This window comes from Phyllobates terribilis, unplaced genomic scaffold, assembly GCF_046119375.1.
Source record: "Phyllobates terribilis strain yellow unplaced genomic scaffold, ASM4611937v1 Scaffold_1__5_contigs__length_1240528914, whole genome shotgun sequence".
Classification (NCBI taxonomy): Eukaryota; Metazoa; Chordata; class Amphibia; order Anura; family Dendrobatidae; genus Phyllobates; species Phyllobates terribilis.
The window spans coordinates 571,246,062-571,271,482 of NW_027362761.1; the positions used below are offsets into that span (position 1 = coordinate 571,246,062).

The 25,421-nt window shown below is 38.5% G+C and overlaps 1 protein-coding gene across 8 annotated transcripts in view; it reads right to left on the minus strand.

Moving 5' to 3' along the window:
- The window catches only part of TCF4 (transcription factor 4), a 565,467-nt gene extending 540,449 nt beyond the window's left edge, over positions 1-25,018 (minus strand). For 2 of the 8 annotated variants that reach the window (XM_073681176.1, XM_073681163.1), the window contains exons 1-2: positions 24,348-24,659; positions 22,707-22,779 (exon numbers count right to left, since the gene is read on the minus strand). In XM_073681176.1, coding sequence (XP_073537277.1) covers positions 22,707-22,779; positions 24,348-24,419 — 145 coding nt within the window. In that variant the 5' untranslated portion in view covers positions 24,420-24,659. Of the gene's footprint in view, positions 1-22,706; positions 22,780-23,166; positions 23,284-23,666; positions 23,682-24,143; positions 24,660-24,691 lie in introns of those variants that run through there. The other 6 variants (XM_073681197.1, XM_073681192.1, XM_073681169.1 and 3 more) reach the window with 6 other exon arrangements.
- Between the last annotated feature and the right edge of the window lie 403 nt (positions 25,019-25,421).

Here is a 25,421-nt window from a genome sequence, read left to right on the forward strand (position 1 = left end):
AAATTGCTTCCAGGCAAATCAAACTTGCAAAAATTTCAGATTCTCCAGAATTCACATTCAATGTAAATCAAATTTCCTGCCCAAATTTAAAGAGGTTGTCCCCTACTTTAACATTATCATTAGGACAGGTCATCAATGTCTCATCGGTGGGGGAGCGACTCCCAGCAACACAGCCGTTAAGGTGTTCTCGGTGTCAGCCGGAAGTGCTCAGTTAGAGAACTGCTTTGTCTACTGATAGTGACCACGAATGGGTAGTACACATCCGCCCCCTATTGATTTAAATAGGTGGCGGATGTACAGTACCCAGCCACGGCCACTTTCAGTAGACAAGGCAGGTCTCTAACTGAGCACTTCTGGCTGCACCAAGAACACCTGATCGGTGCGGGTTCAACTCCCAGCACCTCCATCGATCAGGTGTTCTCGTTGCCTGCGGGGGCGGAAGTGCTGAGCTATGGAGCTGCTACGTCTACTGATAGTGACCACAAACGGGTACTACACATCTGTCCCCAATTGATTTAAACAGGGGGCAGATGTGCAGTACCCTGCCGCGGCCACTATCAGTAGACAAAGCAGCTCTCAAGCTGAGCACTTCCGGCCACTGACAGGACCGAAAAACACCTGATCGGCGGAGGTGCCGGGAGTTGCTCCCCCATCGATCAGACATTGATGACCTATCCTAATGATAATGTTAAAATAGGGCACGGGAACTGTTCATTAGCGGTGGTGCAGGGTGTTACACCCCCACCGATCAGATATTGATGACCTATCCTGAAGATACCAGAAAGGAGATCCAGGGAATGGTGCTGCCTTTGCCACCAAGCTGCAGGAACAAGGTGATCAAGGATCAAGAAGTAAATTTACTTACACTGATTTACAACTATTAAAACAATATTGACGCAACGCGTTTCGGCTCTAAAACCTTCTTCAGGTCTATGGAGAAAACTAATTTGACTTTTCTGTTATAGCCCTTTCCAAAAGTGAGAGAGGGAGGGGATACAAAAAGGAAAAGGAGGAGTAATTCCTCCTGTATTGCTCTTTTTTTTTTCATTTTCTCCATACACCTGAAGAAGGCTTTACAGATAAAACACGTTGTGTATTTAGTTTTAATTGTTGTATATCAGTGTGAATAAATTTTACTTCCAAGCAATCTGAAGTTCCTGCACCTTGATCTCACTTGATGGCAAAGACCGTCCCATTCCCTGGATCTCCTTTCTGACATCCACGCTGTGGGATACTCCTGTCCAAGGGTCTAATCCCACCCTATCAGGTCGGCAGCAGTCTTTTGCAATATTATCAAGAGGGAGTTGCGCCTCTAATTTGCACAACTGCATCAAGTGAACAGTTTCTTATAGATATTCGTCTTTTTAACTTGATAAAATTTTATTACGCTTAGAAAGCATCACGTTTTTTCTCCTTTAGGATATTTATCACTATCCAGAAGATAAGTCATTAATGTTAAAGTAGGGGACAACCTCTTTAAGTAAATTGACGAATTTTTAACTTCGACACTTTCTCTCATTATTACTATTACTTGACGTTTCATTTTAAGCAAATATTTGCATTTTCTATATTCTGGAGATTCTTTTTCTGGAACTCTGTGTTTCGCTGTACCTGTATGGCCATTTCTCTATAATTTAAGCTGTAGATGCTACCATTCACCTGATAATGGTGTCAAACTTTGTAGCGAGACAAAGGGAATTTTTACGCCCAGTTGACATTTCAAGGAGGAGTAACAGAGAAACGGAAATTCTCAGAAAAATTAGTCCAGAATTCTTATGAGAAATACAATTAATATTTACTAAAACAGAATGGTCAGAACTGAGGACCGGTCCTATTTCTAGATTCTATGTTGCAACCAATGGACGTTATTGATTTTATTTATAGTAAAGAAGGCTGGATTATGGGTCTGTGCATGAGGTCAAGATTGGGATTGGATCTTCCTCTGGAGGACCCAAATGCCTGTCCCAAAGTCCTTCTTTTTAATCATATTTTGCCCTTGTCACTATATATAGAGTTAATGCATTGACTGGTAATATGTCCATGTGCCTGAGATAATGATACTGTACGTCAATGGGCTTATTGGCTAAGTGGGCCCACGTTGACCCGATGCCCATTATCTTTTATATAATGTGACTAGTTACTGGTAATTATCAGTCCAAAAGCACCAAAAATGGTGATGGATGGAATTGGCCCAAGAAGTTCGATGGGGGTCACACAACGTCCATGCCTTTGGATAGATAGAGGGTTGTCATGATATGAACCAGCACAGAGATGAGATTCTCATACTGTGAACCATCTTTGTCTCCACTGGCCAATCATCATGTTTTTGAGAAACCAAAAAATATCTTCTATCTAGTTGTTAAAGGGGTTGTCCTATAAACATCAGGGATCACATGTCCACAGAAAAGATGATACATGTATGATATCTGGGAGTCTGGCTGATCACAAAAAAAGGCACACTGTGTATATAGGGCAGTAGTGAGCATGTGCGATCACAGATAGTATATGGAGCAGGGGTCGCACATGCTCAATAGAGCTCCATTCATAGAGGAGACACTGTTCTTGCAAACAGTGGGGATCCCAGTGGCTGGAACCTAAGGGATCATACATTTATCTATGCTGTAGGTAAGTAATATATGTTTTAGGAAGACTCTGAGCCCAAACCGACAGTACCAACTAAGCACATAGCCTTTTGGGGGTTGCAGTCCCTATAAAAATCACACCTTTAGTGTTGTAATCGCTGAGGTTTAATCAAATTTGCTAATTCGGATGTTTGGTGTATCCTGTGTGTGGCCAAGAGACTTAGAGCACCGTTTTACCCGATGGTTTTGCATGCCCTACCTCCCTCACTGGTGATTGATAGTGCCGCCTTGCATGAGCTTTATCTGCAGACAGTGCTCGCTCCAGGCTCGCCAGTGCTGTCCGTCACCAGTGAGGGAGGTGGGTATGCAAAACCGGTGGATGGAGTGGCGCACCAAGCCTCTTAGCCACTCCTAGGGTACACCGAGCCTCTTAGTCACACCCAGGGTGCACCGAGCCTCTTAGTCACACCCAGGGTGCACCGAGCACCCTGATTAACATATTTAATTAAATTCCTGTTTTTGTAGAATGGAGGCAGTGATTAGGTCACCAAAAGTGAAAATTTTATAGGGGTTACAGTGCCTAGATTATGTGCTTAGTTAATACTGTCAGTTTTGGACCCCCTTTAAATCAGCTTCTTTCACGACTGGATTAGACCCCATTCTGAGAAACTAGAAAAGCCTTTATACAACGTGTACCCCATTATTTTGAAATTCTGCCATGTTACGGTGGCTGATTTGTGACAACGCGTGGCAGCACACTTCATTTGTATGACAAATGCGACACATTTTGTGACATCACCGCACTTTATCGTATCATCTGCCGAGGGTGATAAAACATAATGCAAAAACATGAAAAATGTATAATAATTGAATCGTTTTTTTGTGATGGTATTGCTGTTGTCTTATATTACATGCTGATTATAGCCCCGAGTGCTAGTTCTCCTGTTGTCAGTCACTTGCTCTATTGCGGCTGTATGCATGGGATACACGAAGAGACGCCATAAAAAAAAACCCAGAAGGTGTTTGTTAGTATTCCAATTTCTGCAGCTGACATAACATATAACTTAAGGGAGGATAAACAGTCTTTGTTGCAGCAAACACAATGCAACACATCACAGCCAGAGCCCGAAAGAAAACATTTAAATCACTGACAAGGTTTAAAAAAATAAATGCAAACATAAAAAGTACAAGATTTATCCCAATACTGAAATGAATCTGACATCAATGGCTCTCCCGGCTCATAAAGACGAAAAAATACACAACTATACAGGAGTGCGAGTGTGTGTATATGGATAACAATAGAGAAAGAGAGAAAGAAAGACAGAAAGAAAGCAAAAGAAAGGAAGGAAGAAAGAAAGAAAGAAAGAAAGAAAGAAAGAGAGAAAGACAGAAAGAAAGGAAGAAAGAAAGAAAGGAAGAAAGAAAGAAAGAAAGAAAGAAAAGAAGGTAGGAAGAAAGAAAAAAGAAAGGAATAAAGAAGGAAAGAAACAAAGGAAGGAATAAAGAAGGAAAGAAAGAACGGAATAAAGAAAGAAAGAAAGGAAGAAAAAAAGAAAGAAAGAGAGAAAAAAAAGAAGGAAAGGAAGGAATAAAGAGGGAAAGAAAGGAAGGAATAAAGAAGGAAAGAAAGGAAAGAAGGAAGAAAGAAAGCAAAAGAAATAAAGGAAGAAAGAAAGGAATAAAGAAGGAAAGAAAGAAAGAAGGAAGAAAGAAAGCAAAAGAAAGAAAGGAAGAAAGAAAGGAATAAAGAAGGAAAGAAAGAAAGAAGGCAGAAGAAATAAAGGTAGGAAAGAAGAAAGAAAGGCAAGGAGAAGGAGAAAAAGAAAGAAAGAAGAGAGAAAGAAAAAAGGAAGACAGAAAGAAAGAAAGAAAGAAAGAAAGAGGGAAAGAAGGGAAAGATAGCAAAAGAAAATTACGAAAGAGAAAGAAAGAGTGTGTGTATATATATATTATTGTGTATGAGATAATGATAGAGAAAGAAGTTCAAATATAAATAACAAATAAACAGAAACATGATAGATAAAGAGATAGATAATAGATAGATAGATAATAGATAGATGGATAGATAGATAATAGATAGATGATAGATAATAGATAGATGATAGATAGATAATAGATAGATAGATAATAGATAGATGATAGATAGATAATAGATAGATGATAGATAATAGATAGATGATAGATAGATAATAGATAGATAATAGATAGATAAAGAGATAATAGATAATATATAGATGCTAGATAATAGATAAATAAATATATATATATATAGTAGATAATAGATAGATCATAGATAGATACAGTACAGACCAAAAGTTTGGACACACCTTCTCATTTAAAGATTTTTCTGTATTTTCATGACTATGAAAATTGTACATTCACACTGAAGTCATCGAAACTATGAATTAACACATGTGGAATTATATACTTAATAAAAAAGTGTGAAACAACTGAAAATATGTCTTATATTCTAGGTTCTTCAAAGTAGCCACCTTTTGCTTTGATGACTGCTTTGCACACTCTTGGCATTCTCTTGATGAGCTTCAAGAGGTAGTCACTGGAAATGGTCTTCCAACAATCTTGAAGGAGTTCCCAGTGATGCTTAGCACTTGTTGGCCCTTTTGCCTTCACTCTGCGGTCCAGCTCACCCCAAACCATCTCGATTGGGTTCAGGTCTGGTGACTGTGGAGGCCAGGTCATCTGGCGTAGCACCCCATCACTCTCCTTGGTCAAATAGCCCTTACACAGCCTGGAAGTGTGTTTGGGGTCATTGTCCTGTAGAAAAATTAATGATGGTCCAACTAAACGCAAACTGGTTGGAATAGCATGCCACGGCAAGATGCTGTGGTAGCCATGCTGGTTCAGTATGCCTTCAATTTTGAATAAATCCCCAACAGTGTCCCCAGCAAAGCCCCCCCACACCATCACACCTCCTCCTCCATGCTTCACGGTGGGAACCAGGCATGTAGAGTCCATCCGTTCACCTTTTCTGCATCGCACAAAGACACGGTGGTTGGAACCAAAGATCTCAAATTTGGACTCATCAGACCAAAGCACAGATTTCCACTGGTCTAATGTCCATTCCTTGTGTTCTTTAGCCCAAACAAGTCTCTTCTGCTTGTTGCCTGTCCTTAGCAGTGGTTTCCTAGCAGCTATTTTACCATGAAGGCCTGCTGCACAAAGTCTCCTCTTAACAGTTGTTGTAGAGATGTGTCTGCTGCTAGAACTCTGTGTGGCATTGACCTGGTCTCTAATCTGAGCTGCTGTTAACCTGTGATTTCTGAGGCTGGTGACTCGGATAAACTTATCCTCAGAAGCAGAGGTGACTCTTGGTCTTCCTTTCCTGGGGCGGTCCTCATGTGAGTCAGTTTCTTTGTAGCGCTTAATGGTTTTTTCAACTGCACTTGGGGACACTTTCAAAGTTTGCCCAATTTTTCGGACTGACTGACCTTCATTTCTTAAAGTAATGATGGCCACTCGTTTTTCTTTACTTAGCTGCTTTTTTCTCGCCATAATACAAATTCTAACAGTCTATTCAGTAGGACTATCAGCTGTGTATCCACCTAACTTCTGCACAACACAACTGATGGTCCCAAACCCATTTATAAGGCAAGAAATCCCACTTATTAAACCTGACAGGGCACACCTGTGAAGTGAAAACCATTTCCGGTGACTACCTCTTGAAGCTCATCAAAAGAATGCCAAGAGTGTGCAAAGCAGTCATCAAAGCAAAAGGTGGCTACTTTGAAGAACCTAGAATATAAGACATATTTTCAGTTGTTTCACACTTTTTTGTTAAGTATATAATTCCACATGTGTTAATTCATAGTTTTGATGCCTTCAGTGTGAATGTTCAATTTTCATAGTCATGAAAATACAGAAAAATCTTTAAATGAGAAGGTGTGTCCAAACTTTTGGTCTGTACTGTATATACACAGTAGATAATAGATAGATCATAAATAGATAATAGATACTAGATAGATATATGGATATATACGGATAGACTCAGCGTTGGTCTTCAGTAATACAGTACATATATATGGTATATACATATTTCGCTGTGACACGACACACCTGGATAGAAGGATTATCACTTTCCAGGAATTCAGACTTTCATTCATATTGGGACTTGTATGATACAAGGAACATTTCCTCGTACAGCTTGTAGGAATGTAAAGAAGGTATTTTATTCTACCAGTATTCTATACAAACCCTCACGCAATTTAAATAACATAAAATAAAGTAATACACTTAATATTAGAAGTATCACTACAAACTGGACTTTCACAATGCGAGTGTGAACTGGGGCTCAGTGCGCATGCCCATATGGCGGCCCAGCACGTCACAGCATGGCAGAACACCTCTATAATACACAGTCTAATGGCAGATACCATGACTGGATTCATATGGAATCTGCCAAGTGGAGGCCGACAAAAGCTTTCCATTTTTTGCCATTTTGTTACTGTCATTAAGCCAAATGCCCGATTTTGATAAACTTAAAGGGGTATTCCCATCTTCAAGATCCTGTCCCAATATGTAGTAGGTGTAATAATAATATTAGCAAATACCTCCAATTAGAAATGTAGTATATTATTTTTGATTCGCTATGTCTCTTTCATCATGTGCAGGCATTGCAGGACCTTAGGTATCCATGGTTACGTCCACTGATAAAGTCACAGTTAGTTAGCTAGTTGCTAGTGGTCGTAACCATGGATACCTAAGGTCCTGCAATGCCTGCACATGGGGTAAGCGACATAGCGAATCAAAAATAATATACTACATTTCTAATTGTAGGTATTTGCTAATATTATTATTATTACACCTTCTACATATTGGGATAGGATCTTGAAGATGGGAATACCCCTTTAACTCGAGTTATACCATTTTTGCCAACATAAATTCACAAATTTTATTGTCTATAAAAACTTGGGAGATCAAAAACTTAAGCAAAGATGATTTACTTATTTCAATAGTTTAGTATTTAATAATAAAAAAAGAAAAAAGAATTAGAAATTCAATTACATTTCTGAAATGTAAAAATAATAATAAAAAATTTAATTCACATTGAAGAAATTAGACAATTCAATTGGATGAGATCTCAGATTTTCAGGAAAATTTATACAGGAGCGAATGTCTTTCTTGAGAAAAACTGGCTGATCTTGGGTAATGGCCAATCAGCGCCCGTTCCACCATTTGCATTCCATTGATGTCCATTGTTGCCCAACTCCCATCACCATCTAGGTATCAGTCATGACACAGTAGGGAGGTGGCTTTGCTACTGAAATAAGCCAGTCAGCCCTCATTTCACACTGCCCCGGTATCACAGTAAATCAAATTTACACAATGAAACATCCCCTTTAACAAAGAATAAGAAACTCTTCTATTGTTGAATGGACACTAGTGTAAACTTAGGCCCATGCCCATCACCCATTGTTGCGTTCATCCTTTGGCCATTATCATATGTCCATAAGAACAGGTCTATTTTGGGGTTTCGTCAAATGCTCCAAGTCAACCCCATCCTTGCAATTTCGTGATAGTGCCAATTATCTACACCATCGCTTACTATTGTGCCCTAGTCTTAAAAGGGGTTTCCCACAAATTCTATCAACTGGATAGGTAATAAATGTCTAATCACTGAGGCTCTACCCTTGGGACTCTTCATCAATCACTAGAAGAGGGGTATTGGACCAACCGTTCCTCCTCCAAAGAGAACTTAGAATGGTACTAATGGAGATATAGCCAAGTTCAGAACTCCATGTTTCCATCAGGAGCACAATGGCGCTTTTTCAACCATCAATTCATTTAAAATGTTCATAACGTTGGTCATTCACTGAGGGGAAGCTAGGTGCTCAAGACCCCCATTATTAAGATGGGATTAGATATCTGATATATGTGATTTGTGAGAAACCTTTTTTTAAAGTTATACAATAGGAAAATTGAACTTGAAATTGTTTTAAAACTTCTGTGGGAATTTAGATAAAGTCCATCCCCCAAGGAGCAAACTTCATGCAACAAGTAGTAAAGTGGAGAAATATACTGTAAAACATTTGTGGTTACCTGCCACAAAGCAACATAGGTCCTGATTGAAACAAAAAAATATATTTATCAGACAATTAAAAGAAGAGGACATAATCCTGAGTCTTTATTTTTGCATTTCAGCTCTTCTTTCTTAGGGGTTTTCTGAGATAACTTTTCCATCCTTAATGACTTTTACTAGATTAAAATAATAAACTCAGGTTTTACCAACCCAAGTCCAGAACTGTTGCTCTGGTCCTTGTTGACAAACTGCAGCATTGATATCACAACTACAGGAGATGTCACTGCTGCAGTAAATCTCTGGGAACAGTGGCTCTGCCATTGTAGATGGTGCAAACTGTTGAGTCCAGTGATTGGAAGTGATGTATCTGCTGCCACCTGCAAAGACTAGAGCAGCAGCAGAGATGCAGCAATGGACCAGAGGAGGGTGAGTAACTGCTCGGTTTATTATTTTAACCTAGTGGGAGTTGATGTGAAGGAAAAAGGTACTCTCCAAAAACCCCATTAAGAGAAATAGGATATCAGATAGAAAAACCATAGTCATTCATAAAAGGCTAGCTGTAGGTGGTCAGATTTCGTGCCAGTACAAAAAGAAAAAAGAAAAAAGGATCAAGTGATTGCACAATGGTCCTCCAACAAAGAAATCCCTATAATTTTGGGCTCTTTCCAATGGATGGCTGTTACACCGGCCACTTGTTCACCTTCTAAGTGTTGCCCTACTCACCATATGTTTCGCTCTGCTCCATCCAGTACCCGACCATCGCCCTGTGTTGCCTTGTGCTGGTTGTGAGTCATAGGGAGGCGCGGCCGAGCTCTGGAAAAATTAGTATCCACCCTGTCCTGCAGATATTTGCTTCCCCAATTAATCCCCTGGTAGCAGGTGATTTCTTAGGCGACTCCACCCTCCATTCTTCGCCTGAACATGGGTTCCTAGTCTGCTAGCACCTGTTCATGTATATCACCATATTCTGTCTCCCGTTAACGACCTGGCATTTTTAACCGTCCTGTCTAACCTCTCTGCTTCTGATCTCGGCTACATGTATCGAACCTGTGCTGACCTGACCCCGAATTGTATGACCTCGTCTTTGTTTTTGGCCTCCTGTATATTGTACCCTCACTTATGACCATCCGGTCAGCTGTTGCAGTCCCGGTCACTGCCCCAGAGAGGTACCTGGTGTCTACAGGCAGCCCAGCCTGTCTGATTGCTCACCGTCAGAGGCTCTAGTGATAACACGGTAGACACTCCCCTCCGGGGTAAGACCGGCTTATGGCGCAGAGGGTCCACACCCACCAACGTTCAATGGCCGGATCTGAGCCATGTATAGAATCAGATAACAGCCCAAAGATCGGTTATTAGCTGTTATTGACAAAGGAAGTCCACCAAAATGGTTATAACCTTTTTCATGGCTCCTAGAGGGAGGTCCCAAGTGTCGGACCCTCCTCTACGACTTTCAAACACCCCAATATGGCATTTGGATAAGGGAGATTAAAGTGAAATTGTATTTTAGTCTTTCAAAATTAGACTAAATATTAAATATTGTCACAGACTAATAAGACTTACAATTATTGTCACGGTTGCTGATTAGAAAATCTGAAGTCAGGATCAAATTTAACCAAAAATTTCTTTAAAAAAAATTTAAAATAATTTCTTGACGTAATAGATTAAGCAAAACATTATCATAAAGTTTAAAAATAAAATAAATTCAAACATAATATGTAAATAATAAGGATGATAATAATAAGATTCATTTCTATTACCCAAAGCTCTGGGCTGAGTTACTCAAATAAATCCCCTTGGTACCAAGATGAGGTAAAACTGCATCACTGTAAAATAAGTGTCTGCCTTAATACATTCATATTCCAGATTTCTAAAAATGCATTTACAATGTAATCATGCGAGGAACGCTATTTAAACAGCAAGTGCAAAGCAAACTTTATGACTGATAAACCGAATTACACAGGCATAATTTGATTAGCCATTTAGCGCAGCATTTTCCCAATCTACTACTGAAAATTTAGACGGCAAATGGAGGAAAAAAAAATGAAGAAAAAGAAACAAAAATATATTTCTCATGGAGAGGAAATGTCTTAATTTTCAGTGCAAAAAAAATCACATCTAGATAAATATTTTTATGGAAAAAAAACAACTAATTTTACTATATTTACATTATGAATTGCAGGAATAATAATTTAAATGCATTTGGTAGAGATTTCAAGTAAGCCAATGAGATTAGAATTAAAGGGATTGTCTAATTTTGTCATGCGGAAGTGCACTGCTCCTCAGCCTCCCAGGTTCCTGGAGGGTGTGTGCTCCTGCCTGATTGACAATCTCTCTCTCCATCAAGGGTGTCTACTCTTCCAATGCCGTATATAGGAGTATCTGGTCAGTTTCAGAGCAGTGCTTACAAGCTCTTTTTGGAAAGAGCACTGACTGTTCAGCCACCTCTGATAGATTGCAATGGTGGCCGGTATCTTAGGGAGTAAGCAGTAAACAATAAAGATAATTTTTAATAATAAATTAATTGCAAAGTTGCTTGCTTTTGCAATCACTTTGGAATTTTACCAATGAAAGAACCAGAAAATAATCCTTCAAAATGGCAGGAGAAGCAGTCTATTATATAGAAGCTAAATCTTTCTGTGACCTTTTCAGTACACGTACCTACCGGAAAACAAAGGGTGGTCACAAAAAAGTTGATACTAGAAAAAAAAAAAAAAGTACTGTGTGTGTATACATACACATATACCCAATAAGCAAAATATCAATTAGAAAAATGCAAAATGAACGAACACAAGAGAAATCTAAATCAAATCATTATTTTGCGTGACCGACCTTCACCTTCATTTATTCTTCTAGGTACACCTGCACAAAGTCAGGGATTTTGTAGGGTTATAGACAAGTGTATGAGTGGCCAATTATACCAAACAGGTGATAATGATCATCATTTTCCTATACAGGTTGAAACACAGTCATTAACTAAAACAGAAACAGATGTGTTGGAGGCTTAAAGCAGTTGTCCACTACTAGGACAACCCTTTCTTGAGCCAAATGTTTGTCACTGATAAAATAAAAAAGATTATACTCATCTTCCATGCTGGCGCCGTTCCAGCAGTGTCGGCACTCGCATTCCCGGGGCCTTCGTACAGTTGTTGGGACACGTGAGCCCAGTGCCCAATCAGTGCTTGTGTCACTGTCAGACAAATCGAACATCAAGAGGAATTCAAAGAGCAGCCGCATCCCTGACTTCCTGTTGATGTACAGTTCGTACCAAGGTGGGGCCAGTGACGCCAGCGCTGATTGGGAGCTAGGCTAATGTGTCATAACAAGCACACGAAAGCCACGGGAACATGAGTGCCGACACCGCTGGAACGACGCCGGCACGGAATGTGAGTATAAGCTTTTTTATTTTATCGGGGCCTAGCGTGGGGTATGAGAAGGGATTGTCCAAGAGACTTTTTTAAAACTTGGTGTGGAACAACCAAACTCTGCTACAAAGGTGAGGATATGGATGACAGTTTCATGTCACACCATGGCAAGACTGAGCACAGCAAGAAAACTCAGGGTAGTTATACTGCATCAGCAAGGCATCTCCCAGGCAAATATTTCAAAGCAGACTGAGGTTTCAAGATGTCCTTGTTCAAGCTATTTTGAAGAAACAACAAGAAACTGGCAACAGTGAGGGCAGTAGGTGATGTGGTCAGACAAGGAAACTTTATGTTACTTTCATCTACTGCACTATGATTACTTCCCTTCAAAATTGGAAGATGTCCAGCAGTGCTATCAGCTCAGAACTAGCAGAAACTAGTAGGACCCAGCTACACCAATCTACTGTTTGAAAAAGTCAGTCCAGAATTGGTCTCCATGTAAGAATTGTGGAGTAAAAGCCATACCTTCAATTTGTAAACAAGCCCAAACTTCCTAGATTGTGAAAAAACTATTAAAACTTCTATTTCTGAAATTATTCTTACTTTGCAGTATAAAATAATATTTTATGACTACAAATAGATTTGTTTAGTTAGGATTAGGGATGAGCGGATTCGTGGAAGTTCGAGTTCTGATATCTGACCCACACTTTATTCCAAAGTACTGTTCGGGTACCAGAATTGAACCTGAACTTGAACCAGAACCTGAACCTCATTAAAAGCAAAGGGGGGATCCAAATTTTTGAGCTGGAAAATGTTCTCTCTCTCTCCTTTCCCCGGATCTCCGAACCTTGCAATGGACTTCCGGGAGAAGTCCGTGTTTAGCATTTAGCACCGTACGCTAACTGTCCAGTACAAACCCCAAATCTTCAAGTTTGGATTTGCTCATCTCTAGTTAGAAATTAAGTTGAAGGCAAATTGACATCTATTTTTTGACTGGGTCATCTTAACGGGGTTGTCTAGAATTGAAACATAAGAAACACTTCCGCTCCTGCCCATTGGTTGTGTCTGGTATTGTAGGTCAGTCATACTCAAATGAACAAGATTGAGCTTATAATATCAGACACGGCTAATGGACAAATGTGGTGCCATTTTTAATCTTGGACAACCCCAATATTCAGGTAAATGTATCAAAACTACAGATGGCAACGTCTCCAGTATGTTGTCCACTAACCTGTATAATGAAAGTAACAACAATAGTGGCAAACCTCATAGAATACTTGATTTTCCATAGAAAAACTCGAAAAACACTTTTTCCCTTTCACAATGTCACTCGACATCTCAAATTTTTTGGCCAAACTTCAGTTTAAAGCCAAACAAATCCAACTGGAAATTAGTGCTTAATTCACACAATGCTCTTAATATTAAATATTGGGAGGACAATATTATAATTTAAAGCAACTGTTTATCAGCTAAAACCCCTTTCCATGATATTTATCCGAGCAGAAAGGCATCGCAGAAGTGGTCCGAGCTTAGAGCCTCCATCCATTAGACAGAAAGGAGAGCTGCTAGACGAAGAAGAGTAATCAGGGGCGTAATTTATCGGTAATGGAGGTCGTGTTATAGATTTTGAATTAGGGCCCAGGAACTTCAAAGTTCACCTCTCCAACAAATTTTTAAAGAAGTACTCCTCCCATCAAAGTTTCTATCCTCTTAATATATTGCAATCATTATATTACGTAGCACTGTGTGCTTACAATTCCTCATTTTGCCTATCTAAAAGCATAAGGATGTGATCCCATGCTCTACAAAACAAAAACTAAAAGAAATTGCAAAAAATCTAAACATAAACCCAAACATAGAAAAACAGTCATAGTCATTTTGAAAAAAGTGTCATATGAAGGAAATTAGGCAAAATGACTTATGATTCCAAATATAGCATATCGGGAACTACGCATGACCAATTCCTGCCTGGTGCGTTGCTGTAATTGTACAAGCTTCATCATTTGATACCTACTAATGAAAAAGATTGGCAGAGAGCTTACAACAAATTTTGGGAAAGTAAGTAACCCATTAGATTATCCCATTGGCTTTTGGTGTACACCCAACATAAGCCTACACACTAGAGTTGAACAAAACGATTCACAGGACTCTGGTCCAGCAGCCACATCGGTGGTCCATGGCCGCCGAACTAAAAGCCTGTGAACTCTCCTACTACCTGCCGGTATCCTAAGAGCATCTTTTGATTAATAAGGCCTAGTGCGACATTATTATTGCAGGACGACACACGAGTGACGTTGTGCCGGGTCTACTAATCAGAAGAAGATGGGGATGCCAGGAAGGTAAGAGGAGCTTTGTAGGGCTCTCACCCGGCGGCCACGGACTACCAATGTTACTGATGGACCAGGGTCAGGCAAATATTCTCTACAGTATATCCACTAACTATGTACTCCAGTTGTGAAATGACGAGATCCTACTGAATGGAGCGTCTGATACTTGTAAAAAAATATATAGACTTTTTTTATGAGAACCTTTAAAAATCCTTTGGTTGGTCATTACTGACCATTGCCATTAAGGCGATTTATAATGTGTGTGCCAATGCCATTTATCTCCAGGCCTAAGTCAAGTAAATCATCCATATCATGCGTCAATAGGTCATAGAAACTGTCAATATTGCGGACCAAGGCAGTGGATTCAGAACACAACTGCCCCCAGACTTCATTATTCCCAAACATTCAGCATATCTATTAGAAATATTCTCATTCAATTACCTATTGTTGCCTCCAACTTTCCCATCGATCCCCAGTGTTCTTTACAACACATACACTACATTTCATTCTACCGTCATCTCGTCAACACACATGAAGTTCTCAATGTTTGATGATTTGGTCACCCTACTATCTAGGGTCCATTGGCTCTTGTTGCTTCCCTTGCTGGTGCTCTAATCGCGCATCTAATTTGACTACCCCTCATCTTGTCCCCATCAGAGGTCTAAATGATTAGTAAGATAGTTTATAAATGGGGCAAGTATGAGTTCACCTATAAGCTCCTTCTTCTTCGATCCTTTGGTCAAACTTTTGATCAACCTGGTATTTTGTTTGTATTCTACTTTCGAGCCTTCCTAGAGGATTTTAGAGTGTCTCATTAGAAAAATAGTATCTCAAATGTTTCAGCATATAATAAGCCACATGTATTGAGATGTCATCAACCCCAGCAGAGATCCAACCCATCCCCTTTTTTTCACCATACCAGGTCAATGGGAAAGGAAGATCCTCCTTGTCAAAGGTCTATGAAAGGGTGGATTTTTCCACTTCAATACTATTGAGGTACATGAGGCATTTAGTATCTACTAATCTCTCTTACACTATAAACTTAGCATGCAGATTAGGTCAAGCTGTCTGTGAATGTTAATAAAAATCCTTCTCAGAATACATCCCCAGATAATCTACTGAGGTTCAACTCCTAAAACCCCTGGCCAAGAGTGCTGGAGAAAGCCACCAGCCAGACAGGGAAAATGCACTAATCAGAGATGGTACTAACCGATTTGCAGTCTAGTAATCCGTGTCCACCAGATGGAAGCACAGTGAAATGCCTACTTGCCAGCATCCATGGCTCTTCTTTTGCTTGCCGACTTGGCGCGACTTCATATGTGCGTCACGCCACTACGATGACGTTGCACCAAGACAGCTATTCAAAAGTAGAAATGCGGATGCCATCAAGTTAGATCTGGTTTGCAGGTCTCACGTGCACCAGCCACAGATGACTGATGTAGCCACTAGACAAGTAGACGTAGCCACTAGACAAGTAGACGTAGCCACCATCACTAGTAGTAATACATGGCAGCCAGATAAAGTCCACCAGAATGTCTAGAATGTCGGCTCGAGTCCACCAAAATGGGTGCAGCTCATACAAGGCAACTCACTTCTGGCTTATAAAGTGGGTTAAGTGTGGAATACACTCTTCTATGATGTCCATATGGACAGGGGTTGTTTTCCCAAGACAACACCTTTAATTTTCAAGCCAAATATATTTTTACAGACAGCTGATAAGATGTCTTATAGGTCATGATTCATCAAATATTTTTGCCAAAATTCTGGTGTAAAATTGTTTGAAAAGTTGTCAAACTTTTTCTCAATTCATAGTTGAACAAACACTTTGTGGCTTTTTATACCAGTCCAATTCAGTTTTGTCAACTTTTTAAAAATTGGGCACAGCTTATCCAGGAAGTGGTATGGCCAGGCAGGCCAACAAATTAATCGTAATTAATGCCACGAAATGTAATCCAATGTACGGCTGGACTACATTTCTTACGGTGGCAGCTGAAAGGTATGACATAATCAATAAGAGGCACCAGCCTCTTAATCTGCATCTTAATACAGGGTACCCTTCATCAAGACTGGCATTCGAAGATTCAGTCTTGAGGGATCAGGGCCAAAGTGTCCTTCGTTCATAGGTCTTTCTAGAAGAATTTTTTTTAGTAGGTTCCATTATATTTGTTTTTGTTTTATGTAGTTTATTTTATGGTAGAGCTTGTATTTGGTATCAAAAAAGCCCTCTGGTGATAAAGTGATCGCTCGTAGGCTTCGTAGTAGACAAATTAAAGACACTCCGAAGTGATGTTTTTCTTTTGTTTTTTTTCTTTCCTTGATTCAGCTCCGTTTTTCCAGCTGTACTTGTTGTGTTGCATGTATCAGAGCTTTCATCAAAGGAAGATGAAAAGAAGTCATGGATGGCAGGGATTCATTCCTTCCCCATTGAGCTTTTATCACATCTGCTTGTCGAGAGTCATCTAAACATCCTTCGGCCAAGGTGGGGTGGGGAGTTATGCAAGATCACTTTTGATCAGAGTACGATGGGGGATACCCCAATAATACCAGTGCTTAGTAAATGCAAACCAATACCCCCTACTGAACCTTGTTTGTGGTCAGTTTAACCCTTGTAGTGACACAGAGGTCATTATTGGAATTCTTGCACATGTTCAATCTCTACGTTGGTGACACTTTCTGGAGATCAAAGAAAAGGCCTAAAATCAAATAATTTCTTGAGACTCTCAAGCTGAGGCTTGTTCACAGGCTTAATCTTTGGGAGCGCACCGCTCCTCTGCCTCTCGGTTTCCTGTTTGCTGGGGGATAGTGCACTCCTGAAGATTGACAGTTCAGACTGGTCCAAACTATGCATTCCTCCGATACTGCATCGGAGGAGCGCAGGGATCCTACGCAAGTGATCCAGTGATCTGGTCAGATTTAAATCAATACTTACAGGTCTCTATTGGAAAGAGGTTGCAACCACTGCACACGCTCAGCCACTGCTGCTAGACTGCAGTGATAGCCAGTAACCAAATCACCAGGCATGAAACAATAAGATGAAAAATCCCTTGGATTTTTTAAAAAAGATTAAAATTGCAAAGGTTCTTGTTATTGAAAACACTTTGCAATTTTGATCATAATTGATGTTGATAACCTCTTTATTGATTCCTTGTCATTCCCATGCACGGGGTCTCTGATGTCAATCATATCTTACAATATGTGGTTGAAGAAAACTTTTGTAGACTTTGTGCAACTTTAGAAAACAGGTAGATGTAGGTTTCTATGAAATACTATAACAGGACACATGCAACAGAGTAAAATAAGTTAGATGCAGGAGTTTATCAAGAGGAGGAACATTGACTTGCATAGGACTGCAGGTAGACCGTTTTTTAGAAATGAGCCCAATTTTGCAGGTGCTTCATCACCGGTTACATTTTCTATTAGGGCCCTGTTTTTCCCTGAGTATGAAATATTGTAATTCTTGGGTAATATGGGTCCATAATAGGAAAATAAAAACTTGCAAACCAGATTGACTAGTTCCTACTTTTCACCCATTATCACCCTGCGCAAATGATGCAGCAAATGCAAAATCCATCTCCGCTGCATTCGTGGTGGAAAGTAGGTTTGCATGTAAACCAGTGATACAGCAGTATTATCTGCAGCCAGATGAAAGTGACAAACTCAACCTCCCCGCACCAGTAATACAGGCAACAACGCAGAAACACTGCACCAAATGAATAAAACTCACGACCATAAATACCGTAGATCAAAAACCTTCAATGAACAAGTCTCCTACTTCAATTTCCCATCTGAACCAAATTAACCATTTTCCATTGCACCTGCTGCGTAAAAACAGAGAATAGTCTGCAGCCCTTTCTTTTTTTTTTTCCTTAGCACCTGTGAAAAAACGCTATGGGAGGCGTAAATCATGGTCAGCCAGAAGCAAGATGTGTAGACGTTACCCAATGTGCTGTATGGCCAAAGTATTGAGAAAGTTTGAGCAAATTTGGGTAAGATGATGCAAAAATATTATAGTATTTAGGTAGGAAGTGTTCGATAAATGAAAAAGATAAAAGCAAAAAAAAAAAATAATATAATAAAACTTGCATATATATATATATATATATATATATATATATATATATATATATATATATATATATATATATATATATACACAGCTATATCTATATATATTATTATTTATTATTATAGCGCCATTTATTCCATGGCGCTACACATGTGTGTATATTTCTATGTGTATATATATATATAGATGAATATAGATATATACATATATATATGTATGTGTATATGCATTTATATTTATATATACAGTATATATATGCATGTATATACACATATCTATATACAGATGGGTATATATATATATATATATATATATATATATATATATATATATATATACACACACACGCACACACACACATCTATATCTACACACACAAACACATATATATATATATATATATACACACACATATATATATATATATATATATATATATATATACACACACGGCTTACATATTTATATATGTATCAATATCTATCTATCTATATATAAATATATATAAATATAGATATATACACACACATGTAGGTATATATATATATATATATATATATATATATATATGTTCATGCTCAAGTTTTTATGTTTTCTCTATATCTAGCCACCAATGACTATATAAAAAGTGTTTCAAAGCAAAACCACAGGTCACAGGATTTTGTCAACCAGCCAAAACTGAATGCCATAAACAACCATATAAAAAGGACAAAAATATTTAAAAAGCCATATCGTTCAGTCACTTCCACTGCCTCCTCATAGAGCTCAATAGCTAAAACTAACCGCAAAACCCTGCAAATGTTTCCTTTTTCTTTTCCCAAAAAAATCATTTCACACCATATTTTAACACGTTTTCTCACACTGAGCAAAAATCAACAAAAAGACACAAAAAAGAAAAAAAAGAAAAAAAAATAGATCAAGAAATTCAATAAATTTTATTATTATTATTTTTTTTGCGACACAGAATGCAAAGAGAAGGCCGGTAAGTGAATGCAGTGGGTGTAGAAACTGACTTTCAGAGTTGATATCAACAACATATGTGTAAGTGCAGGCGGGAGGGGATTTTTTTTTTAGGTGAAATAATTCCTCGGCGAGGCCGGATTGTGCTGAACACCTGCACACATCAAACACAAACTGCTGTTTCTTTACTGGGCTGAAAAAAAAAGGCTTTCATGTGAAAAAATGTTCCATGGGAATGTGAGGACTAGGACTCAGGTTACAGCGGAGCTCTCCTGCAGACTAGACCCCTTATGTAGACATCCAGGGTGGGAACGAGAGGCTGGAAAGCCCAAACCAGGTCCTACATTTCGCAAAAATTGTCAAAAAGACTCAACATCTGCAACAGTGAAAATACGACAAGGCGGGGAGCGTAAATGTGAAATATGAATGCGCACTGCGAAATCTCCAACCCAGGAGCTTTTTGTTGCAATAATTTTTTTTTTCCATCCTGGATTTTTTTTTTTTCAAATGCAAAATAATTCCTAGAACACAAGAAAAAAAAATTAAATACCCAAAAGACTCAGCAGCTTGAAGGCATTACATAAAACTGACATCTGCTCTGGTCCAATCTTTCACACTTCTGCAGCTGAAAAAGGCGTACAATGGTCCACGCTGCACCTGTCCAATAATAAGGCCGGGGGTGAGGATGGATACTTTCAGCTAGTTGCTAATACACAGGTAATGGCGACCTAAGACAGCCGTGATCTCCACATGTCATACAGTGCGGGGGTCCCTCGCACAACTCTGCATCAGGACTGACATCCATGTGGTGTATGGAGCAGACATGTGGGGGGAACGCAGCAGCAACTCTCATCCATTACCGGGTATCCGTCCCCAAAACTGAGCATTGCTACCGTCTATGTGCGGTCATAGGCCAGCAACAAGCCCAACAGCCTCCAACAACAAAACTTCTATACCATAGGCAATCAAAAAGAGTATCTATCTCATATCTATCTATCTATTATCTATCTATCTCATATCTATCTATCTATTATCTCTCATCTATCTATTATCTATCTATCTATTATCTCTCATCTATTATCTATATATCTATTATCTCTCATCTATCTATTATCTGTCATCTATCTATTATCTATCTATTATCTATCTATCGATCTATTATCTATTATCTATCTATCATCTATCTATCATCTATCTATCTATCTATTATCTATCATCTATCTATTATCTCTCATCTATCTATTATCTCTCATCTATCTTTATATATGTAAATGTTATCTATCTATTATCAAGCTATCTATTTATTATCTATCTATCATCTATCTTATCTATCTATTATATATTATCTATTATCTATCATTCATCTATTAACTATCTTTTTCTATCTATCTCAATTCTATCTATCTATTTGTCAATCTGTCTTATTGTCCGTAGGCAATCCAAAGTATCTATCAATCTATCTACAACTCTTTTTAACTTTCCCATATCTATCCATCTGTGTATCTATCAATCCATGGGCAATACAAAGAAGTATCTATCTGCTCATTTATCTATCTATCTATCTATCTATCTATCTATCTATCTATCTATCTATCTATCTCATATCTATCTACATAGATTTAGGGCATTCAAAGAAGTATATATTATGTCTATCTCTTATCCTTCCCGTGTTTATGTATCTATATACATATTTACGAGTCTTTCATTGTATCTATCCATGGGTAATCCAAAGAAGTATCTATCTATCTATCTATCTATCTATCTATCTATCTATCTATCTATCATCTATCTATCATCTATCTATCCAAATAATGATCTATTTGTTCATCTATTCATCTATCTATCTGTACATGAACCTCTGAATTATAAAGCACTGAAAAATATAGGTGCTATATAAATAAAGATTATCTATCTATCTATTATCTATCTATCTATCTCCATTTATTATCTATTTATCATCTACCTAATATCTATATCTATCTATCTATCTGTCTATCATCTATCTATTATCTATTATCCATCTACCTATTATCTGTCTATCTATCTACCTATTATCTATTATCCATCTATTATCTATCTGCCTATTATCTGTCTATCTATCTATCCATCTATCTATTATCTATCTATCTATCTATCTATTATCTATCTATCTATGTATCTATCTATCTATGTATCTATCTATCTATGTATCTATCTATCTATTATCTATCTCATATCTATCTATGTATCCATCTATCTATTATCTATCTATCTATGTATCTATGTATCTATCTATCTATCTATCTATCTATCTATTATCTATCTATCTATGTATCTATCTATCTATTATCTATCTATCCACAAACTTTGCAAACTAAGTTGACAATTCTGGAAACTGCCATCTTCTATATCAATTGCAAACAATTCACATTGTAATGAGAATATCCACTGTCATGAAATTACTGGTAAGTCATAATACAATCATTACCGATATTACTACTAATTATGGTCAAAGGAGAAAAAAAAACAAAAAAACTAGATTCCTGCAAAGCAATAACATCAGCGCTCTGCATCCTGGGGGGCATTGTGCTGGGATTCTACGTGTAACGTTACCGCGAGGGCTTTTACTAATAAGTTTCCAAACTGGAAATGGTTGTGAAAGTTCATGTAGCGAGTAATATTTCCTCTGTTCATTTGCAGTAAAGAGTTGACGACATTCAATCCCATGACTTCAGATTATGACGATCCTCTACGACTATCTACAGGCAAACGTGCGAGTGCCAGTCACTTTAAAACATTGCAGCTGTGAGAATTGTAAAGGGGGAAAGGAGGGAGTTAGATCTTTTGTGCATTCCATCCAAAAAATCCTTTGACAAAAAAAAAAAAAGGTGGTGAGGGGTGGGGGGTGAGGGGGTTGGAATATGTATTTTTGGAAACAAAAGAAATGTTATATATTGACGGCCTGTGCCCAGAGCCTGGTGCGCCGTATAGATCACAGCCAGCTATTTAGGTACCTCTGGCACTGGATGCCAATCTGTGCATGACAGAGCCAAATTGTCTGAAACAACCTCTGACCACTGATATCTTCTTCTACTCACTGTCCAGAGTCACTAAATAAAACTTTCCACTACAGAGCAAAAAAGAAATAAATAAAACCAAAAACAGCAAAAAAAAAAAAAAAAGTATCCAAAAGACTATTTAATAATACCATCGGAACAATCAAACATCCTAAAATAAATAAATATTTTATTCCAGCAAAATAGACCACAATCATTTTGTGGAAATGTCGCACCTTGGCATAAAGACCAATAACAAAGTAAAAAAAACAACAAAAAAAAACGATAAAACTGTCAAACAACCCAGAAAAAAAAAAATAAAACCCGTTTTACATACTTGGCCCGGTAAAATGTCCACTTGCCAAAGACGTTGGTCCATTTTTCCCACTGCTGACAGGAGGGGAAAACATCTGAAACAGACAGAGCAGAAGAAGTTGAAGAAAACTTCATAGTTCCATGGATGTCAATGTGAAAAAAATAATAAAAAAAAAACAAACATTGATAATAATTGAAATAAAATTTCCACCAAAAATTTCAAATTCTTTAAGTATGGATTGATTAAAATGAGCAATTTTGTAATTTTTTTGTTGATTTTATAAAAAAATATATATAAAATATATAAAAAATATATAATATATATATAATATTAAATAAAATATATAAATATATAAAACAATATATAATATATATATATAAATATATATAAAATATATAAAAAATTATATATGTATTTTTTTTATAAATTTAAATTGCAGAAGAATATATTAGACAATAGGATGATCATCAAAATGTCAAACCTTTTGTAAAGCTTCACTATCTCATCGATGACAGTGATACTATGTAAACATCCACTGGCACCTGCATTAAACTACCATGTAATGCACACAACAGAGGAAACAAGTCACAATTCTGCAAAGGGAATTTTTTTTCTTCTATTATTTAGATTCTAATTGGTTTCTCTTATTCGACGTGTCTGGTGGTGGATACGCACCTTCCCTGAGTCACACATGCAAGAAAAAAAAAAAAATTCTAACAAATGAAAAAGTGCAAGAGGAGAAAGAAAGAGAAGAGAGAGAGAGACAGGGGCTGTAATGTGCCTGGGGCTACAGATCTTGTCCAAACTTCCGAAAAGCCATCTCTTAGGGAGGAAATTCTTTCTCCTAGGCAAATAAAAGCCTGGATGTCCAAGATGCTAATTCCAATCCACAATGATCTAAATCATGCCATAGTTTCACGTATAGAACCGCCAAACCATACACATACATGTACACACAGACATAGAAACACTAGAGAATACCTCCCAGCTGTTTGCAGCGGTTCCAAACAAGTGGGACACTGTTGGAATCCAAAAGGCAATTTTTTTTTTACCCCCCCCCCTCGCATACCCCCCAAGTAAACAAAAAAAAAGTACATGAAAACCTTGCAAGGAGACACCTGGGGATAAGCATTTTACTTGGTAATTACAAGAGATCAACTCTGGTCCCCTACACGGAAAGACAAGCAAGTTTTCTTCTATATGAGTGCCAAGGCAAAAAAAAAGAAGAAGACAGCGAGAGAGCTGCAAGGGATGGGAAACCATCCAGAATTACATGACTTCTTGCAAACACCACAAGCCAATAAAAAAAATGAAATAAGATAAAATAAATGAAATGGATAAAACAAAAAATTAAACCATCACCGTGCAAATTATAATAATAAGAATAATAATAAAAGATGCTTGCAACCGAAACAGAATAGCAACAATGTAACAAAAAATAAAGCTTTGCATATTTACCATGGATTTCCAATGGCAACAACTCAGGTAACACAGAGTTTGTGCTATGTTTTATTATGGGCTGTTGATGTTGTTTTTTTGTTCCTGCCGCTCAGCTAGTTGTAGAAATTTTTTTTTTGTTATGTTTGTAATTTTTGTTGTTGTTGTTGTTGTTGTTGTTTTGTGTTTACAGCTGTTGTTTTAATTTCCACCGTGGGTTCTTACCGCACTGAAATCCAGTAAATCACTCAGTTCTTTGTCCGTCCCTAAGGCAGCCATTCGCTGTTGGTGATTCATTTTAGGAAAAGGATACAGGCACCTAGGAACATGGGCTTGCAAAGTCACTAGGGCCTGTGCATCAGGAAAGGGTTAATTGCGGGAGGGGGGGGTGAAAAAAAAAAAAAACAACAAAAACCTGGAAGCCTGAAAAATAGCACTATTCTGGGTACCCAATCCCAGACCCAAATAGTGCTGTTTTGGGCTGAATTCTGCTCAGCAGTGCCTGCTCTCAGTCCCCTCCCCTCCTCCCCCCCAACTTGTGCAGGGCTTTGGTGGGCATGGCTACTTACTGCTTGCAAGGGGCGAGTTTGTATCTGCTCCTCCTCCTTCTTAGCTCCCTCCTGTCAATGATTGGTGCCAGGCTCCAGCACAAACAATAGGGGGGGAGCAAAGTGGGCCAAGTCCCCCCCCTCTTGCAAACTTCTTAGTCACTAGGAAATGTCCAGTTCAAGTTCAGGTTTGCAATGACCCCCAAGATGCAGAAGAAGAAGCAGCAGCAGCACAGGTGTTTGGCAGCAGCAGCAGCAGCAGCAACAGCAACAAGCAAGAGTTGAGTGTGTTGTGTCCTCTTCCCCTGCCTCAGTATGTGCTGTGTGCAGACATCAGCTTGCTGAGAGGCTGGGAGTGGAGGAGGAGAATGAGGGGGAGGTGGGAGTGGAGGAGGAAGAAGAGGAGGAGGAGGAGGATGAGAGGGGGGGGGGTTTGGAGAGATGATCCCCCTCTTGACTACACCAGCAGCAGCAGCAGACTCCTGGCTTATCTACTAGGATGCTAGTAGCTACAATCCCCCCTTCAGTTTGGCATGGCATCCCTCAACCTGCTCCTGGACTTGGATAATGGCTACTTCTTCAGCAATTTTGCAACAATTTTTGCAAAAGTTGGAAACAGCTTTGCAGTTTTCGGAGATTCCCCCTCTCTTCCCCACCCCAGTGCACACAGCTCTCCAAGGCTTTGCCAGTGTGGAGTTAAGTATAGCTAGGATTTGGGTATTTGGAGGATTTTGTGAAGCATTTGGGGTTG